The following is a 23,284-nucleotide window of genomic DNA, read 5'->3' on the forward strand; positions in this document are numbered from 1 at the left end:
TCATCTCCCGTAGTATGTCCGCAGTCTCTGGTCATCTCCTCTACTATGTCTGTAGTCTCTGTCATCTCCTGTACTATATCTGCAGTCTCTGGTCATCTCCTGTAGTATGTCCACAGTCTCTGGTCATCTGTAGTATGTCCGCAGTCTCTGGTCATCTCCTGAAGTATGTTTGCAATCTCTGGTCATCTCCTGTGCTATGTCCGCAGTCTCTGGTCATCTCTACTGTAATATGTCTACAGTCTCTGGTCATCTGTACTATGTTCGCAGTCTCAGGTCATCTCCTTTAGTATGTCCTCAGTCTCTGGTCATCTCCTGTACTATGCCTGCTGTCTCTGGTCATCTCCTGTACTATGTCCACAGTCTCTGGTCATCTCCTGTACTATGTCTGCAGTCTCTGGTCATGTCCTGTACTATGTCCGCAGTCTCTGGTCATCTCCTGTACTATGTCTGCAGTCACTGGTCATCTCCTGTACAATGTCTGCAGTATCTGGTCATTTCCTGTACTATCTCTGCAGTCCATTGGTTCAGAATATTTTTTTTCTTGTTTTCCTCCTCTAAAATCAAGGTGCGTTTTATGATCAGGTGCGTTTTATGGAGCGAAAAATACGGAATATAATCAAATTGAATAGTTTGATTGAATGTTCAAAAAACTAATAACAATGTGATATACAGGTAGTGTGCTTTAAATAAGCTAACACTCGTCATGATATAATGTTTAAAAGTAAGGCCTTACAAACTCAAAATGCTATCAAACAAATATTTGCCCCATTCACTTACAGAAAACAGAATATAATATAATATCATATAATAAAATATTAAAAAAGAAAAAAATATATATATACAATATATATATATAGAAAATATGATACAATACTTACTGACAAAGTTTCAGTTGCTGCACTAAAATGCTATCATAGCTTCTGTTTACTGGATACTATCAACATATTATATCTCATTTAGATAATGCATTATTAACTCATAGGAGTTTGTCCACATGTTACTACTAACATGAAAGGATGACTTGACACCTGATGTTACCTTGACACACAGCCGGATCTAGGGAGGTGCTGGGGTGGGCTGTGCCCCCCCAGAATTCAGTTGCACCCTCCCAGGCTGACATTTTGCCTGGCTGATGAGCCCCTCTCCCAATCCTCGCACTCAGGGCTGGAAGAAGAGGAGGGCAGCGTGGTACAGTGTAGTAAAAGTGACAGGACCAATGACAGCTGCAGAGAGCGGGCAGATTGTGAGCCATGCTGTATTCTTCCTTCCTGTCATTAGAGCACCGCTCTATACAGCAGATGGGAAGGGGTCGCTCTGAAATCGGGCTGTACACCGACTGTACCCACCCACTACCCACATGTTCTGCTGCCAGGATATAGTTTGCAGGTGAGAAAGGAGTGTGAACGATCCAAGAGCGATCCATTCTCATCTGCTGTATAGAGGAGCTCTCTAATGACAGGATGGGAGAGCATAGCACGGCTCACAGCTCCCGGAGGGTTGGGGAGGGGACCTCATGGCAGGGGAATTGTATACAATGGGGGGAGTTATGCTAGAAGGGGAGATTGGGGGGATTTGGGCTAAGAGGGGTATTTTACCTTGGAGGGAAAGATTTGTGTGATAAGGGGGTATGGGTGAGGGATTTATACTAGGAGGGGGGATTTGTGTGAGAGGATTTGTTCTGGGGGGGTAGAGAGGAGTTTTGCTGTGAGGGTGCTTGATTTGGGGGTGAGGATTTTTTGCTAGGAGGGGGGATGAGGGGGAATTGGTCTACGTGGGGGAATGGGGGAGTTGAGCAAGGAAGGGGTGGGGGGATTTGGGCTAAGAGGGGGGATTTGTGCTAAGAGGTGGTATTGGAGGATTTATGCTAGGAGGGGGGGATATGTGGGAGAGGATTTGTGCTGGAAGGGCAATTGATTTGGGGGTGAGGATTTCTGCTGGGAGGGGGGATGAGGGGGAACTGGTCCAAAAGGAGAATGGGGGGGTTGAGCTAGGAATGGGTGGAGGATTTGGGCTAGGATGGGGAGAGTTATGCTAGGAGGGGGAATTTGGGGGGGGTATGTGCTGGGAGGAGAGATTTGCTGGAGGGAATTTGTGCTAGAATGAGAAATTTGAGAAGAAAGAGGATGTATGTGGGGGGGGGTTGAGTTTCTTGGTGAGGTAGATTAGTGCCGGGGGGGAAATTGGGGGGATTTAAGCTAAGAGGTGGGATGGGGGGTGGCAAAGATTTTTGCTGAGGGGGGATGTAGAGGGGGAGGAGGAGAAATGTTTGCATTTCTGATTGGGGAGAATTATAGCTTGCAGAGGTAATTTTTGCTTAGGGGGTGAGCGTGCTGATAAGTGTTGTTTTCCTTTTTTTTATGCTGAGACATAATGCTCACACATGGGGGGGGCAGTTTGTTGTCTTCGCCGTAAGCACTAGATAACCTTTACAGACACAGCCTCCATCTACACAGAGCATAGCTGGCTGCTATATCACAGTTCTAACCTGTGAAATTCCTTGATTAGAATGGCATTGTAGCTGTAGTAGCAACATACACACAGTGCAGATCAGTCTGTAAGAGAATCCGATCTCAGGTGTATGCTGTGTGGAGTTTATGGAGGAGATCTGCTGAGTGCCCAGGCTGTGAGCAACGCAGGGTAGAAGGAGCTCTGTTGAGTGCCCGGGCTGTGAGCAGCGCAGGGAAGGAGGAGCTCTGCTGAGTGCCCGGGCTGTGAGCAGCGCAGGGAAGGAGGAGCTTTGCTGAGTGCCCAGGTTATGAGCAGCACAGGGAAGGAGAAGCTCTGCTGAGTGCCTGGGCTGTGAGCAGCGCAGGGAAGGAGGAACACTGCTGAGTGCCCGGGCTGTGAGCAGCGCAGGGAAGGAGGAACACTGCTGAGTGCCCAGGTTCTGAGCAGCGCAGGGAAGGAGGAGCTCTGCTGAGTGCCCGGGTTCTGAGCAGCGCAGGGAAGGAGGAGCTTTGCTGAGTGCCCGGGCTGTGAGCAGCGCAAGTAAGGAGGAGCTTTGCTGAGTGCCCGGGTTATGAGCAGCACAGGGAAGGAGGAGCTCTGCAGAGTGTCCGGACTGTGAGCAGCGCAGGGAAGGAGGAGCACTGCTGAGTGCCCAGGTTCTGAGCAGCGCAGGAAAGGAGGAGCTCTGCTGAGTGCTCTGCCAGACATGATCCTGTCCTTCCTTTCTGCCTTTCCCTGTTTTCTTACCTGATAACCCCTTGTACCCTGCCCTGCTGCCCCTTGTCTTCTGACTTACTGACCCCTGTCTTCTACCCCGCTGACCCTTATCCTCTGCCCTACTAACCACCTGTACTCTGTCCTACAGACTCTTGTACACTGCCCTACATCTCATCCTCTGCCCTTCTGACCCACTCAACACTGCCCTGCTGCCTCCTATACACTGCTTTGATAACCACCTGTATACTGCCCTACAAACTGCTGACCCTATCCTCTGCCCTGCTGACCTAGCATCCTCTGCCCCCCTGACATTTTTTACTGCACCCCCAAAGCAGACAGGCTAGATCTGGCACTGCCTTGACAGCGTTTGATGTTGAAGACAATGAAATGAAAGGTCATAGGTGTAAACATCAAACCTTTTCATCCAACCATATAAAAAGTTTGAGAATTGTAAGGACCTCACTTCAGTCTTTCAGATCTTCTGAGGAAAATCTCCTGAGACATTGCAAATCTGTATATATAAAATATATGACACAATACTTCCTGACAAAGTTTCAGTTTCTACATTAAAATATTATCCTAGTTTCTGTTTACTAGATACTATCAACAGATTATTATACCCCATTTAAATAATGCATAGTTAGCCCATAGGATATTGTGCATGTTTTACTAACATGAAAGGATGCCTTGACACCTGACATTACATTGACAGCCTTTGATGTTGAGGTCAATGACATGAAAGGTCATAGGTGTGAACATCGAACCCTTTCATCCAACCATATAAAAAATGAGGGAATTCTAAGGACCTCACTTCAGTCTTGCAGATCTTCTGAGGAACATCTCCGGAGACATTACAAATCAAGAGAGGGTGCAGCAAATCTGAGAAGAAATGACCTGGCTGAATGCCATCCTCTACCTCACAACCATCTCCATGGTACAGGGATTGCCAACTTTTATGCAAAGAAATCAAAAAAGAATTCCTCTTCAACAATCTAACCATGGATTAAGAAATTCAAGCAGTCTTGATGGACAAGTATACTCTCAAAATATGAAGTACTCGCCATTCATGATGCAGCTCTATCAGATCCTCATTATGGGGAACAACACAGGTCTGTCCAGCCTGGAACATTCTGTCCTTCAAGATTCAGACACCATCCTAAGCCTTACTGCCAAAAGTAAGTACAAAACTGTTACTAATATATTTTCCCATATAACATGCTGCTTTACTTATTACCTAAATGTAATGATAGTTTCATTTTTGATGGGCTACATAATCTTCCACAGAGAAGACATAGAACAGGTTCAAAGACTGCTTTTGTGCTAGGCATTTCAATGAAGGGCAATTTAATTTATTATAGCTGATCATTTAACAGTGGTGGAAGTAATGTAAAGGTAAGTGTTTTTGTAATGTCTTAGTCTTCCTTATAACATTCCTTATGTGCCTCATATATGCCATATTCGCTTTTGTATAACAATATAATTGTGTATTTTTATCACAGGTTTATATATTGTAATAACAAAGTATGTCTATTTATAATTATAATTATATTTATGTCATTTTTTTTGTTGTTTCTTCCTCAGGATGCACCAGGATGGACAATCATCGATCACTCCACTTTGACATGTCCTCCCTCTCAAGCAGTAATGAGGTTCGATTGGCAGAGTTACGGATTCAACTTCCTCCTTTAGAGAACACAAAAGAGATGACACTGCATATCTACCACAGCAAGCAAGGTTCCAAGAGGCTGCTTCTCAAGTCTTTTCACGTTGATTCCTCCAGAGTAATGGGTGGCTCCTGGAAAGTCTTTAACCTCACCAAAATTTTAAATACCTATGTACACTTTCGTAAAAATTCAGATTATGAAGACATCATGGAGGATAGAGCCTCACCCCAGAAAGATGACGAAAACAGTTGCACAGATATATCTACTGACAAAGTTGTATTAATGGTGTTCACCAAGGACAACCCTTCTGCTAATGTCAACGGATATCCCAACCTCATCCAAACTGTGAAGTCTTCTAAATATGTGATGACACCAGAAGTAACAAGTGAACAAGGTATCAATAGGCACAGGAAGAACCGAAATGCAAAACCCAGCATCATAATGAACAACTTTTCTTCAAGAACCCTAGAAAACGGAAAACCCTTGTGCCGAAGGGTTGATATGATGGTGGACTTTGAGAAGTTCGGGTGGGGGAATCTGGTTATCTACCCGAAGGAATTCAATGCCTACAGATGTGAAGGAGTCTGTCCCATTCCCTTGAATGAGACCTTCAAACCAACCAACCATGCCTACACTATGGTAAGTGTCATATTTTTTCACTGAAAAATGTCTTTGCTTTTTCCAAGTATTTCTCAATAGTGGGTGCCATTCAATATTTCATAATAATGGGTGCCATTAGACAGACAGCAGTGCAGGAATAACTGACCGGCTGGTGACGGAAGAAAATAAATCAGTAGTGCTTTCATATTGTATACTGCATGTAACTTTTTATCATGGGTTTAGTGGTATTTTTTGATCTTTATAGAAATGTCAGTTAGCCTGACTCCTTAAGGCAAGCATTTCAAACTCAAAAAAGTGAAGTCCAAATCTGGATAAACCCTAGAAAGGACAGTGTTCAATGGAATCTCTGTTACAGATTATGTTTAGGGATCAATATGCCAATTAAATAGCCTATATTTTTTTTTCAAAAGTTTAAAAAAGATTTTTGTAGGTTTCGCACATTTAACTCACCTAACTGTAAAATAATGCTATGTTCAATGTAAATCCTCATAATGGCTGAGGGCCACAAGTAAGAAGTAGATGAGATGCACCAAACCAGTTTGACATATCTACTTTAGAGGAATGTTAGATATATCAATTGTTTTTATGCTAAATATGTGAGTTGTTTAATATGTGTGCATCACTTTTTTCTGGTTGATTTGAAAAATAACATATCTTTTCTTTTTGTTTTACAGAGTTTGCTGAAGCTATTCAATTCAGTTAAAGCTGAATGTGCTTCTTGTGTCCCAGTGGAGATTAAACCTTTGTCCATGCTAATGTATGAGGATGGAAATGTGGTATTGAAACACCACGAAGATATGGTTGTAGAAGAATGTGGATGTCATTGAGGAACTGCTAAAACATGCCACAAGTACTGAAGAGACGCAAAGTAATCAGTGATTTTAAAGAAATAATGGTGTTTTGCAGTGTCTGGTGAAAGGCCTGCTGAAATCCCTGCTTAGAGTTAAAAAGAGTCCGAAAACTGGAGCCAGAGGAAGAAAAATTCTCCCATTGCTGGCCAGCAATACTGATATGGACTGGCAATAAATCTGGATTGATAAAGGGAAAAGACTTTTTTAAAGAATTTTTTCTGTTGCTTAAGATGTAATATGTAATTTACAGTCATTCATTGCATGATTAACATAAATTAAAGTGTAATGTTCTTAACGCATCTGTCTCATTTTGTTTATTGTTTGTTTGATAGTACTACTTGGGCAGTGGCAATGTGGAGCTTAAACTTTGCAGTAGAGCCCCTAAAATGTTTTAAATATGACTTGTGCAGAAAATGGTGGATTTTGACTTTAATGCACAGAGTTAAAGAGTCCTTGTCATGAACTTAAAAAAGTGCAGGTAAAAAAAACTTAAAAGAAATGAAATATTTTAGATACTTACTTGCAGTGTTATCCAATTCAGAAATTATGTTTTATTTACTTGTATTGTTCTTTTGAATGTGCTGGAAAGTTCCGGATCTTCTGGAGAAGGGAATTGGCTTTTCATATTTCATGGTAGCCTGTGTTAACAAATAAGCTAGTAGAGCTAATAAGTAGTTAATTGTACTTTATTATGATGTCTCAAATGGTTATTCCTCTTTACAGATTGAGTCTATGGGATAATATACTGGTTATTCTAACCATGTGAGTAGATTTTTTTAATTTAAATGGCTATTAAATTAATGGTGAGATTATATGGCAGAGGATTTGTTTTGCACCTTGTTATTTCAAAACATAAAATAAAATGTGGATTTGATTTTACTGCAGTTTAGTATTCATACACCATGCAAAAAAACTGAAATATATACAGTATAGTTTACTAATATTATGCTGCCACAGAGAATTTCACAATAATTCATCACGTGACATCTTGGCTTGTATAGCTAAAAATCTAAAAAAATATCATGTGGTCAATTAGGAGAGCAGGCCCAGTGCTAACGCTAGGAAAACTAGGCAGCTGTCTAGGATGCACTGCCACTGGTGTCCTCCCTCTCTCCCCCTGGCTGCACCCACTTCCTCCTCCTCCCCTCTTCCCCCCCATCTCCCATGTATCTTCTCTTTGCCGCCTCTGCATCCCTTTGTAAGCTGCCTCTGACCACAGTGACGCCCAAGAGCCACATCGCTGCACCCTTTACACACGTGTGTAGATCTAAAGCCTAATAGAACTACATACCACCGTGACCTCCCTCTCATCTCCAGCTGGGCCAGTCCAAGAAAGTTGGGAAGCTGGAGTGCTGCAGTGCAGGGACACCCTGGTCTTCACCTCCCAGAAGATTAAAGAGCTGGCGGAGGGGCCCAGTATGGAGGAGGTGGTGCTGACGCAGGATCCGGAGGAGGAAACAGGAGCTTAACCACGTCTTCTCTTCTCCCAGCCCAACCTCTGCTGCTCCAGGCCTGACTCCTTACCCTCCAGTGCCCCCTGCTTTAGTCCTGGCAGCTTTGTCAGTACTCTGGAGCCCGGCTCCACTCTGCGCCACCTCCAGAATCACTTCCTACCTTACAACTGGAGTTGGGACACCCAAGGACAGCAAGGACCAGATCAGGAGACTGCCAGAAGCCACTACATTTTTTTTTTTTTTAAGTCCGCAAACGTGCAAACTACAACGAAAAAACCCCGTAAGTGAATCACAAAAAAAAAGTGCAAGTGCAAAACACCACACGAAAAAGTGCACTTAGGGGTGTGCTTGTGTCCTACCCCTAAAGGGGCTTGGACCGCTTACCCTGATCCCCCGGGGCCCCACACCCTACCATCCAGTGAAAACACACGCATAAGCAAAGAAAAAGTGACAAAACGTGGGAGGTGTTAAATTAAATAAATAGAAAATAAAAAAGTGGTACCGTGCCAAATTGTGCACAGACCAGGCCCTGAGGCCCGTAGCAAAAATTGCCCTAAACTTAGCCAAAAGGCCTGGTCCTTAGGGCGCTGTGCAAAAAGAGTGTAAAAACAGTGACCTTGTGCCATCTTCACACAGTGGGGTCCCACACCCAGGTGTTACTAGTGGCACCCCTGAGGGCGTCTACTCAGGGGGCACTGAGTTTGTGGACTTTCTGCTTTCTCAGCCCCTGGCCAGACAAGGTAGATCCGTCCAAATCAGGAGGTACTGGGTCCTTCCAGCTTTCTCAGGGGAATTACTCCCAGGGCCCCAGCTTAACTTGTGGCGCTCCCCGGTTTCTGTCCCCCCGATACTGGCCTTCAAGACCCCCATCATACCAGTGAGGGTACTATACAACAGCCATCCCCGCAAAGCTAGAATGGCCGGGAGCACCCCCACTGGACACTGATAAGAACAGATACTACACTTGATCTTAGCCAAAAGGCCGAGAAGCCACTAGATGTCCCATCAGAAGAGCCCTATCCAGCAATAAGTGCATCAATCAGCTACTGCACCCCATCAGCACCAAGGACAGAGGGCCTGCTAAGGCAAGGGAGAGCCAACAGCAGACTGCGAGTGATTGGGGAGGGGGGCTGTAATCATCACCATCAGTCCGGTTCAGAGTTTACATTCATTGTGCTGTGGCTGTGCTTCACTGCTCCCCAGCCCTCCCCTTCAGGTGTCTGGGAAAGTGTGCACTGTCCTCTAGCTGTAGTCAGTACAGGACACACAGACAGGGAACATCCCATCAGGTGCTCTCCTTGGCTACCCCCGACCACTGACACATGGCATTGCAAGGGTTGAAGCGGTTTTAAATTATTTTAAATGGGGGTATGTGGGTAGCTGGTGTTGCTTAAGGCACAAACTAGTCTAGCATCGGCCCCAGACCTTTGTCCATGCTAATGTATGAGGATGGAGATGTGGTAATGAAACACCATGAAACTATGATTGTAGAAGAATGTGGATTTCATTGAGGAAGTGCTAAAGCATATGCCAGAAGTATTGAAGAGATGCAAAGTAATCAGTGGTTTTAAAGGAACAATGGTGCTCTGCAGTGTCTGGTGAAAGGCCTGCTGAACTGGAGCCAGAGGAAGAAAAATTCCTCCATTGCTGGCCAGCACTAATGATATGAGCTGAAGATAAAACTAGGCTGATAAAAGGCAAAGACTTTTTTTTAAATAATTCTTTTTATTGCTTAAAAATATATTATGTAATTTACAGTCATTATTGTATGATTAATAGAAATTAAAGTATAATGTTCTTAACACATCTGTTTCATTTTGTATATTGTTTATTTGACAGTACTAATTGGGCAGTGGCAATGTAGAGCTTGAGCTTAACAGTAGAGCCCTTAAAATGTTTTAGATATGACTTGTGCAGAAAATGGTGGATTTTGACTTTAATGCACAGAGTTAAAGAGTCCTTGTCACCAACCTAAAAAAGCACAGGTAAAAACTCAAAAGAAATTAAATATTGTAAATGCGTACTTGCAGTGTTTCCCATTCTATAAATTATGTTTTATTTACTTGCATTATTCTTTTGGATTTGCTGGAAAGGCCTGGAGGAAGGAAGATGGTCTTTGAAGCTTGTTATGACATATTACTTTACAATTTCTTTCAATAGATTATGTTTAGAGATGAGCGAATCGAACCAGGCGAAGTGGAATTCGTTTCGAATTTCAGGAAAAATTCGATTCGCGGCGAATCCGAATATTAGCATACTTCGGGTGCGCGAATCGGATTTTTCCCGATCAGCCGGCAAAAGTGTCCCTGCAGAGAGCTCCGCTATTTCTGACAGTTCTCTGACAGTTCCTTCACATGTACAGCGGTTGAAACATTGTATCTATTTGTTTCCATTTAGGATAAAGATGTTTTTATTCGGAAATAGATACAATGTTTCAACCGCTGTAAATGTGAAGGAACTGTCAGAGAACTGTCAGAAATAGCGGAGCTCTCTGCAGATACACTTTTTGCTGTACTGGAATACTTCTTCTTTTCATTCTTCTCATTCTTCTTTTCATTCTTCTTCTCATTCTTCTTTTCATTCTTCTTCTTCTTTTCATTCTTCTTTTCATTCTTCTCATTCTTCTTTTCTTCTTCATGAAAAGAAGAATGAGAAGAAGAATGAAAAGAAGAATGAGAAGAATGAAAAGAAGAAGAAGAATGAAAAGAAGAATGAGAAGAAGAATGAAAAGAAGAATGAGAAGAAGAATGAGAAGAATGAAAAGAAGAATGAGAAGAATGAAAAGAAGAAGAGAAAGAATGAAAAGAAGAAGAAGAATGAAAAGAAGAATGAAAAGAAGAAGAAGAATGAAAAGAAGAATGAGAAGAAGAATGAAAAGAAGAATGAAAAGAAGAAGAATGAAAAGAAGAATGAGAAGAAGAATGAGAAGAATGAAAAGAAGAATGAGAAGAATGAAAAGAATGAAAAGAAGAAGAAGAAGAATGAAAAGAAGAAGAAGAAGAAGAATGAAAAGAAGAATGAAAAGAAGAAGAAGAAGAATCTTTTCATTCTTCTCATTCTTCTTTTCATTCTTCTTTTCATTCTTCTTCTTTTCATTCTTCTTCTTCTTTTCATTCTTCTTTTCATTCTTCTTCTTTTCATTCGTCTTCTTCTTTTCATTCTTCTTTTCATTCTTCTTCTTCTTCTTCTTTTCATTCTTCTCATTCTTCTTTTCATTCTTCTCATTCTTCTTTTCATTCTTCTTCTTCTTTTCATTCTTCTTCTTCTTTTCATTCTTCTTTTCATTCTTCTTCTTCTTCTTTTCATTCTTCTTCTTCTTTTCATTCTTCTTCTTCTTCTTTTCATTCTTCTTTTCATTCTTCTCATTCTTCTTTTCATTCTTCTTTTCATTCTTCTTTTCTTCTTCATGAAAAGAAGAATGAGAAGAAGAATGAAAAGAAGAATGAAAAGAAGAAGAAGAATGAAAAGAAGAATGAGAAGAAGAATGAAAAGAAGAATGAAAAGAAGAATGAGAAGAATGAAAAGAAGAATGAAAAGAAGAATGAAAAGAAGAAGAAGAATGAAAAGAAGAATGAGAAGAAGAATGAGAAGAAGAATGAAAAGAAGAATGAGAAGAAGAATGAGAAGAATGAAAAGAAGAATGAGAAGAATGAAAAGAAGAATGAAAAGAAGAAGAAGAATGAAAAGAAGAAGAATGAAAAGAAGAATGAAAAGAAGAAGAATCTTTTCATTCTTCTCATTCTTCTTTTCATTCTTCTTTTCATTCTTCTTCTTCTTCTTTTCATTCTTCTTCTTCTTTTCATTCTTCTTTTCATTCTTCTTCTTCTTCTTTTCATTCTTCTTCTTCTTCTTTTCATTCTTCTCATTCTTCTTTTCATTCTTCTTCTTCTTTTCATTCTTCTTCTTCTTTTCATTCTTCTTTTCATTCTTCTTCTTTTTCTTTTCATTCTTCTTCTTCTTTTCATTCTTCTTCTTTTCATTCTTCTTTTCATTCTTCTTCTTCTTCTTTTCATTCTTCTTCTTCTTTTCATTCTTCTTTTCATTCTTCTTCTTTTTCTTTTCATTCTTCTTCTTTTCATTCTTCTTCTTCTTTTCATTCTTCTTCTTCTTCTTTTCATTCTTCTTCTTCTTTTCATTCTTCTTTTCATTCTTCTTCTTTTCATTCTTCTTCTTCTTCTTTTCATTCTTCTTTTCCTTCTTCTTTTCATTCTTCTCATTCTTCTTTTCATTCTTCTTTTCATTCTTCTTCTCATTCTTCTTTTCATTCTTCTTCTTCTTCTTTTCATTCTTCTTTTCATTCTTCTCATTCTTCTTTTCTTCTTCATGAAAAGAAGAATGAGAAGAAGAATGAAAAGAAGAATGAGAAGAATGAAAAGAAGAATGAAAAGAAGAAGAAGAATGAAAAGAAGAATGAGAAGAAGAATGAAAAGAAGAATGAGAAGAAGAATGAGAAGAATGAAAAGAAGAATGAGAAGAATGAAAAGAAGAATGAAAAGAAGAAGAAGAAGAATGAAAAGAAGAAGAAGAATGAAAAGAAGAATGAAAAGAAGAAGAAGAAGAATCTTTTCATTCTTCTCATTCTTCTTTTCATTCTTCTTCTTCTTCTTTTCATTCTTCTTCTTTTCATTCTTCTTTTCATTCTTCTTCTTCTTCTTTTCATTCTTCTTCTTCTTCTTTTCATTCTTCTCATTCTTCTTCTTCTTCTTTTCATTCTTCTTCTTTTTATTATTCTTCTTCTTTTCATTCTTCTTTTCATTCTTCTTCTTCTTTTCATTCTTCTTCTTCTTCTTTTCATTCTTCTTCTTCTTTTCATTCTTCTTTTCATTCTTCTTCTTCTTTTCATTCTTCTTCTTCTTCTTTTCATTCTTCTTTTCCTTCTTTTCATTCTTCTCATTCTTCTTTTCATTCTTCTTCTCATTCTTCTTTTCATTCTTCTTCTCTTTCTTCTTTTCATTCTTCTCATTCTTCTTTTCTTCTTCATGAAAAGAAGAATGAGAAGAAGAATGAAAAGAAGAATGAAAAGAAGAATGAGAAGAATGAAAAGAAGAATGAAAAGAAGAAGAAGAATGAAAAGAAGAATGAGAAGAAGAATGAAAAGAAGAATGAGAAGAAGAATGAGAAGAATGAAAAGAAGAATGAGAAGAATGAAAAGAAGAATGAAAAGAAGAAGAAGAATGAAAAGAAGAATGAAAAGAAGAAGAATGAAAAGAAGAATGAGAAGAAGAATGAAAAGAAGAATGAGAAGAATGAAAAGAAGAATGAAAAGAAGAAGAAGAATGAAAAGAAGAATGAGAAGAATGAAAAGAAGAATGAGAAGAATGAAAAGAAGAATGAAAAGAAGAAGAAGAAGAAGAAGAAGAATGAAAAGAAGAATGAAAAGAAGAATGAGAAGAATGAGAAGAATGAAAAGAAGAATGAAAAGAAGAAGAAGAATGAAAAGAAGAATGAGAAGAAGAATGAAAAGAAGAATGAGAAGAATGAAAAGAAGAATGAGAAGAATGAAAAGAAGAATGAAAAGAAGAAGAAGAATGAAAAGAAGAAGAAGAATGAAAAGAAGAATGAAAAGAAGAAGAAGAAGAATCTTTTCATTCTTCTCATTCTTCTTTTCATTCTTCTTCTTCTTCTTTTCATTCTTCTTCTTCTTTTCATTCTTCTTTTCATTCTTCTTCTTCTTCTTTTCATTCTTCTTCTTCTTCTTCTGAGGATGAGGATGAAGAAGAAGAAGAAGAAGAAGTAGGATGAAAATAAGGAGAATTCCAAGCCGGCAAAAAGTGTATCTGCAGAGCTCCTCTATTTCTGACAGTTCTCTGACATTCACATTTACAGCGGTTGAAACATTGTATCTATTTGTTTCCATAAATGGAAACAAATAGATACAATGTTTCAACCGCTGTATGGAGTGAATGTCAGAGAACTGTCAGAAATAGCGGAGCTCTGCAGATACACTTTGCTGAGCTCTGCAGATAGATACAGCGGTTGAAACATTGTATCTATTTGTTTCCATTTATGGAAACAAATAGATACAATGTTTCAACCGCTGTATGGAGTGAATGTCAGAGAACTGTCAGAAATAGCGGAGCTCTGCAGATACACTTAGCGGAGCTCTGCAGATACACTTTTTGCCGGCTTGGAATTCTTATTTTCATCCTACTTCTTCTTCTTCTTCTTCATCCTCATCCTCATCCTCAGAAGAAGAAGAGGATGAGGATGAAGAAGAAGAAGAAGAAGAAGAAGTAGGATGAAAATAAGAAGAATTCCAAGCCGGCAAAAAGTGTATCTGCAGAGCTCCGCTAAGTGTATCTGCAGAGCTCCGCTAAGAAATAGCGGAGCTCTGCAGATACACTTTTTGCCGGCTTGGAATTCTCCTTCTTCTCATCCTTCTTCTTCTTCTCATCCTTCTTCTTCTTCTCATCCTTCTTCTTCTTCTTCTCATCCTTCTTCTTCTTCTTCTCATCCTTCTTCTTCTTCTCATCCTTCTTCTTCTTCTCATCCTTCTTCTTCTTCTCATCCTTCTCCTTCTTCTCATCCTTCTTCTTCTTCTCATCCTTCTTCTTCTTCTCATCCTTCTCCTTCTTCTCATCCTTCTTCTTCTTCTCATCCTTCTTCTTCTTCTCATCCTTCTTCTTCTTCTCATCCTTCTCCTTCTTCTCATCCTTCTTCTTCTTCTCATCCTTCTTCTTCTCATCCTTCTCCTTCTTCTCATCCTTCTTCTCATCCTTCTCCTTCTTCTCATCCTTCTTCTCATCCTTCTCCTTCTTCTCATCCTTCTCCTTCTCCTTCTTCTCATCCTTCTCCTTCTTCTCATCCTTCTCCTTCTCCTTCTTCTCATCCTTCTCCTTCTTCTCATCCTTCTCCTTCTCCTTCTTCTCATCCTTCTCCTTCTTCTCATCCTTCTCCTTCTTCTCATCCTTCTCCTTCTTCTCATCCTTCTCCTTCTCCTTCTTCTCATCCTTCTCCTTCTTCTCATCCTTCTCCTTCTTCTCATCCTTCTCCTTCTTCTCATCCTTCTCCTTCTCCTTCTTCTCATCCTTCTCATCCTTCTCCTTCTCCTTCTCCTTCTCCTTCCTCATCTCCAAGGGCATTTAAATTAAAGGTACAGTGTTCTGCACTAATATAAAGGCTCTCTGAAGCCTAGAAACCCTTTTTATAAGTTAAATTCGTAGCGAATAAATTCGCATCGAATCGAATTTCTTCCTCAAATTCGGCGAATCAGCCGAATCGAATTTTTGAATAATTCGCTCATCTCTAATTATGTTACATACATTCAGTATGTTGCAAAGGAAATAGAAAATAAAATTGCTAAATTACTAAAGTTAATCTTAGAGCTATGTAGAGCATACATAGGCAAGATAAAACATGAATAATATTATTAGTAAAAATTGTTTTTAAATAGTTTCAAGTATTGAATTGGATAGCATTAATATAATATGTATATTCCTCCTTTGGGAGGTACTTAGAAAGAAGCTTATTGTGCATTTCCTTTGATGCAATGGTATTCATAGATAAAGTTTAGATTGTTAAAATGAGAATGCATGCTTTTTTACTATAACTCAGGTTTGTCAGTTTCTAGCTCAGACACTTTCAAAGAAAATACTGAACATAAAAAAGGCATTAATGTTACCCAAAAACTGTAATTCCTCAACATAACAGAAGAGGTGTACATGCTAATATTGACACTGATAATATTTGATGTTTGGGTAATTAGGATAAAAAGTAGAGGTGTGAAGACTTTGACCCAGCAATGAGAAAACAACAATAGGAGGAACCTCTAAACCAGCCTCTCTCAACCTTTTCAACAAAGAGAAACCTTTGAAATAACTTTCCAGGCTCAGGGAACCCCGGCTAAAAATGACTATATCTACAACTCATAATACATTAGTAGATACTGTATTTAATAGCAAGAATACTCTTTACACTTGTGATCATTGGGAAAAAGTACCCCCTTACAGATAGCTAAAAAGATCAATGATGTCAAATGAAGGCAGACTTTGCTCATTGCTCAAAGAACCCCTAGCAACCTCTGTAGGAATCCTATGATTCTGTGAAACTCTGGTTGAGAAAGATGGAACATGATGTGCCAAAGTAATCTATGATGCTCACAGCAATAGATCATACTCTTTTGGTATTTATATATGTCCTAGAAATTTTAAATGGCATTGACAAATTGAAGTGCATTATTTCTATCTATCTGGAAGTTTCGGGTCTACCCACCCATCTTTGTGTGTTCTAGCTCCTACAGTTACATTTCACATAATACAAAACAAATAAAAAGTCGGAAAGGCTGCGTGGGAGCCCTACATGAGTACCACAGTAGGTATGCACACCCAGGAACTCAACACAGAGATCCCACCACCTTCTACATGCAGTAGTACGTGGCAAGTGTGTCCTATTACTGATAGACGAGCCGCATGTCCCGTACCAGTCAAGAGATCATTAATCAAGATGGCAGACAACAATATTAGTGTGTGCATAGAACAGCGTGTGGTGATGAAGTTCCTTGTGAACGAAGGCATAGATCCCGTGGATATCTACAGAAGACTTCAAGCACAGGATAGTGATGAGATGCTAGCCACAGTAAGACATTTGAATGGTGTAAACATTTCAAAGAAGGCCGTACATCTGTCAGTGATGATCCCGGCCATGGTGGTTTGCAGTCCAAAGCAGTCTTTCCTGTGAACATTCAGCATGTGGAATGCCTGATCCTGGATAAATAACGCATAACTTATTGTGAAATTGCACAAGTGATGAATCTTTCTGTGGGAACGGTGAGCACAATGATGACGAAGTGAAGTAGGCTGTCCTTGGATGGTTTAGGCGTACTGACAAATCTTTCTACGCTAAAGCTTTCCAGGCATTAATTAAATGCTGGGATAAGTGTATAAATGTAGCAGGGGAGTATGTTGGCAAAAAATGCAGTTTCCACTCCTTGAAATTTGTTCTTTTACTCAAAAGTCCCAGTTTGACTTGAACTCTACTCGGATATAATGTATGTATGAACATTATTGGCGCAGAGTGAAATACATTTCTACAATATTCAAGTTGAAAAGAGGAGAAGGGTAAAAGCAAGAATAAGAAATGAAGTTTAGAAATGGAAATTTTCCCCTTTCTGGAAAAAAAGTGTGGCTGGTGGTTTGTTGCAAGTGTTGAGGAGTACAGTTTTGAGTTGTTGCCAGGCATAAGCAGTGTAGTGACTATGACTTTTTTAGGTATCTGTTGATTTGCAGTAAATCTGGGTAACCTTGGTTTTATGAAATTTCTCTTCAATGTCTTGTGTAGAATGAGTGAGTTCTTTCATTCTTTAATGTGGTCCATTTCATGGATCCAATCTCTAAGAAGGAAGTGGGCATGGCAGTACATTTGTAGGCCCTTACAGTCTTGTCAATATAGTTTAGGAGCAGGCCAGGTCTGTCAAGATTCGGGCATCACTAATATTCTCCATCAGTTTAATGACCTTGATCCAGTATGGTTGTATTCATGTGCAATCTCAAAATATGTGCCTAGAACACTAAGCACTTGTGTAGTCTCTGTGATGTATAATCTAATGGTAATGGTTTTGCACAGAGCAGCCTTGATTCTCCTCTTCTCGGGTCCCCCACCAGCACACCTGGTCCCTGCTCTCAAGCGGGTGCCCCCACAGCAAACAGCTTGATATGGGGGCACCTGAGCAGGCGTGTTCCCAAGCTGCTGCTCCATGTGTCCATCCACACACGGAGCTCTGGCTCGGCCCCACCCCTCTCTCTTTTCATTGGCTTACTTGCTGTGATTGACATTGTCTCAGCCAATGAGGAGAGGTAGTTCCGAGATAGCCAAGACTCCAGGACATATCGCTGGATTTAGAGGGGGTTTAGATGAGCAATGGGGGGGGCTGGGGAGATGCTGCACAGAAAAGGTTTTTTACCTTCATGCATAGAATGCATGAAGATAAAAAACTTTGAGCCTTTACAACCACTTTAACTTAGATAGAATGCCTTTTATCACCTGAAACAGCTTCTGAAAGATAACCATATCATAGACATGTTTACAGTTAATGAAAGGTTCATGATCCCCCTCAGTACAGGAACAGTACAGAACAGAAAAAAAGCATTCTGCTTAAGAGGGGGTGGCTGGTCTGACCATACCCAGTCCCATTCTCTCTGAACCTTGCTTCCTCCACTCTGCTGTCCTGGACCTGGAAATTAAATTACTCCCTTTTAGAAAAACCCTTCTACAGTATCGCGACAGGGTTTCCTCCTGTCGTCTCTTATTGTTATATTAGCCTTGGAGCCCTTCTTGCGTCGAATATGGGCAAACCCTGACATTAATGGAATTTAAGTTGGATGATGCTGGCACGAGGTCTCCGCATATGTAGATGACCTTCTATTTTTCATAAGTCAACCAGATGTGTCGGTACCCAATCTAAGGCTGAGTTTTCCATAGAGCTTTCCATAGTGTAGCATATTTTATTTAGGAAGGTAAATCAATAAAATATTGCACTCACATTATCATCCTCTTGTAACAGGCTTCTTTACCACAACCTATGGGTAAATCTGCATGCACTGGGGAATCCAATATGGCCGCGGCGTCCGGACGTGCGTCAACCGGAAGTGACGAGCGTCCGGACGTGCGTCACTTCCGGCTGACGCACGTCCGGACGCCGCGGCCATATTGGATTCCCCAGTGCATGCAGATTTACCCATAGGTTGTGGTAAAGAAGCCTGTTACAAGAGGATGATAATGTGAGTGCAATATTTTATTGATTTACCTTCCTAAATAAAATATGCTACACTATGGAAAGCTCTATGTTTTTTTATGAGTTTGGAGTGGAGAACTAAGAGAGGAGAAGGAATAAGGAGTTTGTCAGGAGGGAGATACCACTAAGGTGGAAACAGCTCTGCGGCCCTGTGAGGGTCAAGGAGGGGAGGTGAGCAGGCATTGCTGTCATTCAGAGGATTTATTTTACACCTAGAAGTGGAGAACACGAGTGGTTTTAAAAGCACAGAGTCACATACATGGACAATTTTTTTCACCTATGATGTATATATAATGTGTGCAAATTAGGCACGAAATTTTAGTGGTTAATTGATATATTATATGAGTTTTTATTCACTTGTAAATTCACTCTTAATTTGATTTGTGGAGTCCTTTGATTATATGCACTGCAAAATAGTATTTTTCACAGTGTGTGTTAATTCACTATTTTAAATAAGTTTGGTTGCACTATTTTTCTTCCTCCATTAGAGGGAGACATTAGTGTATATTATACAGAATTGTCACATATTATTATGATATTTATTATAATTTTTGAAGGCACTTTTTATTTTATATTATTCTTTATGTAATGTAAGCACTTCACTATTTTTATTTATTTATTTGTACCACTCATTGCTTCCTTCAAGAAAGACAAAGCTGGTTTGCACAACCATGCATTCTCATGGATGGGTAGATGTAATGTCATCAACCAGAATCTTTTTCCTAAATTCCTGTACTTGTTCCAGACTTTACCAATTGCCATCCCATCTTCCTATTTGAGATTGGTGCAGTAAATAAGATTGTATAGGCTGACAGACCAGCCTGCATTAAGCACACAATTCTTCAATGGCGTAAATCAGAGGGTGGGATGACACAGTGCCACATACGGCTTTACCAATTTGAGACACATCTTACTAGGGTCATTTACTGGAACAGACATGTACAAACCAAGCAGTAGGTGGCCATGAAACATCAAGCTTCTTCCACATCCCTTAAAGTACTGCTGTAGTGCCCTTCTTTGCCTTCCATATCCTTAGTCAACCAACGGACTATTGCCCTAACTTGAAAACTTTGTGCAAAGGCCTTCACTACCTACAGTCTGTCCCCTTTTACCTTGACCTCTATCCCATTATGGGCAATCCCAAGTTTCTCCCATGCCTACAAGATGCAGCTTGTTCTTCACTGTGCCAAAAGGATATATATTCTGCGACACATTACATCAGCCAATCATGTTGGCTAGATGCCCAACAGATGTCTCTGACACACCCATTCTCCCACCTAACCAGGTCTACTTGCTTTAACTGTCCCACTTCTTAAAATCTTTACCATCCGTGTCACTGGCTGCCTGCCCCCTGTCAACATTTGAAAGGGAATGCAGAGCAGAAGGCTCCATTAGACATGCACTATCTCTCACCTATGAACTTCTAACAGTCCTCCTCCACCCCTCTGAAATTCTTGACTCAGTGGGAGAAGGATCTCTAACACGAACTTACACCAGAGGACTGAATGTGAATTATAGTCCTTTCCTACAAATCATCCATTTGCAGTAAATATCAGGAGACGGCTATAAAATAGTGAAGGGGTGAACAGCACTCCTGCCATGCTTCATCGTATGTACCCGTCTGTGACAGATACCTGCTGGCGCTGTGGCACAGACATAGGCAACCTGATACACATTTTCTGGTCTTGCCCAATGCTCCAATCATTTTGAAAACAAGTCCATTCTATAGTACAGAAGTTTACAGATTGCTCTGTACTGTTCACCCCTGGATTTTTCCTTTTACACCACTCTAAAAACTCCAGAAAGTGTACAAGCTGTCAGTTGTTTGACCCCTAGTCAAGGCAGCTCAGTCCTGTTTCCCTGCATTATGGAAATCCACCACAGTGCCTTCTCAAGTACTCTGGTTTCATAGGATCAAAGATATAAAAATGATGGAGAACCTGACAGGTGTTTAAGAGCTACAGAGGAAAAAAACAGCAAAATGTGTTTTTTCTGAATGGCATACTCCTGTACCACTGAGTTCAAACAAATCTATGCAAACTGAATGCATGCTGAGGTTTTGGTGTTGTGCCCTGTGGGTTTCTTGGTGGGTTCAAGATCTCAACTGCCACCTATGCTGCAGTGATATGCTCTGCACCATATGGACTAGTTATATTCATTACTCAAACAAATGTGGTTGGGGATTTTTGGGGGCGGTCCTTGCTGGGGAGGGGGGGCAGGACATCCTCTCCCTCTAATCATACTCCCCCCCCCCCTATTTTTTCCACTCCTCCCCACCAAGTTTCCACCCCACCTTTTTTTTCTATACCTAGGCCCTCCTGCATTACCTAAACTCTGGGGCACAGGTCAATTCCCATTACAGTAGAGTCTATGTTGGACATGGTCTTATGCAACCTATTGAATATGTTCTTCACATACGCTCACACACCTTTGTATGTCAACCCTTACCCTGAATACCCCATGCATTGATCTCCTGTCTACTTGGAATGTCTAACTAGAAGTGTGATTATTTTTTTTTCCTCTCTTTTCATTTCTTATTTGTACCAGGTTTTATATTTGACATATTTTGATTCACTTTGTAAGCATTGTGTAAAACACTAATAAAGACGGAATGCAAAAAGACAGTGTGAGACATCAGATGCATACACTTCTGATCAAAACAATGTCTAAGACCATCATAAAGGAAATCAGAATGCTAGTTCTGGATGTCATGCTGGTGCTTTGTCTTCTGTACTCTATGAGCAGTATACCCGGAACAAGTATAGAGATAAGGAACAGTCATTTACAGCATTTTTTTTTCTGGTTCTGTGATTCAAAAGTATTAAAATCAGACACAGGCATCCTGTATTTTCGGAAAAAACTCAGCAATGTCATCTCTAATGACAAATTCACTTTAAGGATTCAAAATGGCTGTCCTAACAGTGTATGCGGATGAAACTTGCATTTTATATATTCATAAACCAGCCAATTGATCACCATATCCAAGTGTTCAAGGCAATGAGCATTTGCCCTCCATCTAATTTTACATTTCCATTAGCATCTTAGTATACATTACAACTCCAGTATAATGCTAAATCGAAAACCTCAATTATACTGCTGGTGACTGAACTATTGACCAGACTAAAAGGATCAAAAAGATAAATTGCATTACTATCAGACAAATATGAAGAGTTATCAATTTTAAGTTTGATTAAATTATTTCCAGCCTGGTAAACACAAGCTTTAAAAGCATTTGAATACATTTAGTGTGATCACACACACTTCTAGATACTGTTTACAGTATATACATAACTACATACATCATAGTAACTTCTCATAATACCAGGAACATAAGAAACAAGCTGGAGGTAGGAGCACAAGCAGTGTTTGCCAACTAGCGATCTAGAACACTGAACACTGCCATCATCCTAACACTGGGAGCTTTAGAGGCAAGTATTTAGGTAGACCTACAGCTGGAGAAAAGCACAGGTATGGACCTCAGAAGTAGGGAAGCTTATGTCACACTGGGTTCACTGGCAAGTCTTTTCCCTGTTTTCTGGTTTTAATGATCCCTGATGGTTGGTCTTTTTTGGTGTCAGTTGCAGTGGAGGTAACCTTTTTTTCCTTCAGCTGCTTCAGTATGCTAATGCTACCATTCAGGTGGCACCCACACTCAGAGCATATTTGTTGGATATTGTGGGTTATCAGGTCCAAACACTGAAGTGTTTTAACATACTTTGCACCCTTGTGTGATTTCTTGAGTAACTCTGTAGATATGTGACCACACTGCTCATTTCTTTGAAACAAATACCACACTCTTTAGACCCACAAGGCTTATCAGCTCTGTGCATTTTCTGAAGGGTCTGTGGGTGAAAATTCTAGAAAAAGTGCTGTGCACAATTCTTGAATGAATGCTGTCTAAACCCTTTACAACCAGAAAGAGTCATATTCATACAGTTCTGTGTTTCTTTTGATAAGCTATTTGACTCTGGTGCACTTTGTCTAAAAGGCCTTCTGGTGCCAAGAACGGGGAATAGGCCTGTGTATTTCTATGATTTAACAAGTGATTCAGAGGTATTGACACTACCTAACAGCCTTTTACTTCGTTCTTTGTCTGACATAACTTGAATGTAAGATAACCTGAGTATGATAATTGCTGTCTTTTTTTTTTTAATTAAATCTTTTCTTCAACTTTTTTTTTCATTACTAACACATGGCAAAATATAATTTTCATACAAATATTTACCCTGAATTTTTCATTACAACCTCCCTACTACCCCCCCCCCCCTCGACCAAACCCCATACAACTTACCCAGGCCATATAACTCTTCCCTTCTCTTTCCAACTATCCAATCCATACCTATAATCATTCTCCTTCGTCCTCACTTCCAACTCTTCCTTTTTTTTACTATTCTTTCTTTCCCTCCAACCTTTGTTTTCCCTTCTCCTATTCCTGCTACAGCCTTACAAAACATTCCCTTTATTCTCCTACCTCAAATCAGAACCCTGGGCCTCCAACTACTTCCATATTTTATCCAGATGCCTTGAACTCAGACCATCTTCCCCATTCCTTTCTAAATTTACCCATATTACCTTCGTTTATATGGTATAACTCCTCCATCTTATTTATATATTCCACCCTAAATAGTCCCTCATTGTTGGAGGTTCCTGTACTTGCCAAAAATTAGGAATAAGCCCTTTAGCCGCACTAAATAGATGGTATAATACACTATTTTGATACTGCTTCACTAGTAACTATGTCCTGTGAAATAAACACACCCATGGATCCTTCTGTATAGTTGTCCCCAGTATTTCTTGTAT

At 39.9% G+C, this 23,284-nt stretch overlaps 1 protein-coding gene and 1 pseudogene across 1 annotated transcript; one reads left to right on the forward strand and one right to left on the reverse strand.

Moving 5' to 3' along the window:
- Nucleotides 1-4,054: 4,054 nt before the first annotated feature.
- Nucleotides 4,055-6,334, forward strand: LOC149468365 (nodal homolog 2-A-like). Its single transcript, XM_089670278.1, has 3 exons — nt 4,055-4,340; nt 4,747-5,468; nt 6,125-6,334. The coding sequence occupies exons 1-3, from the start codon at nt 4,055-4,057 to the stop codon at nt 6,275-6,277; spliced, it is 1,161 nt and encodes a 386-aa protein (XP_089526404.1). The 3' UTR covers nt 6,278-6,334.
- Nucleotides 6,335-8,588: 2,254 nt separating this feature from the next.
- LOC149468366 (U2 spliceosomal RNA) lies at nt 8,589-8,749 on the reverse strand (annotated as a pseudogene).
- Between the last annotated feature and the right edge of the window lie 14,535 nt (nt 8,750-23,284).

Source organism: Staurois parvus, unplaced genomic scaffold (assembly GCF_062004578.1).
Source record: "Staurois parvus isolate SC_StPar_1 unplaced genomic scaffold, SC_StPar_1.0 ptg000088l, whole genome shotgun sequence".
NCBI classification, from domain to species: domain Eukaryota; kingdom Metazoa; phylum Chordata; class Amphibia; order Anura; family Ranidae; genus Staurois; species Staurois parvus.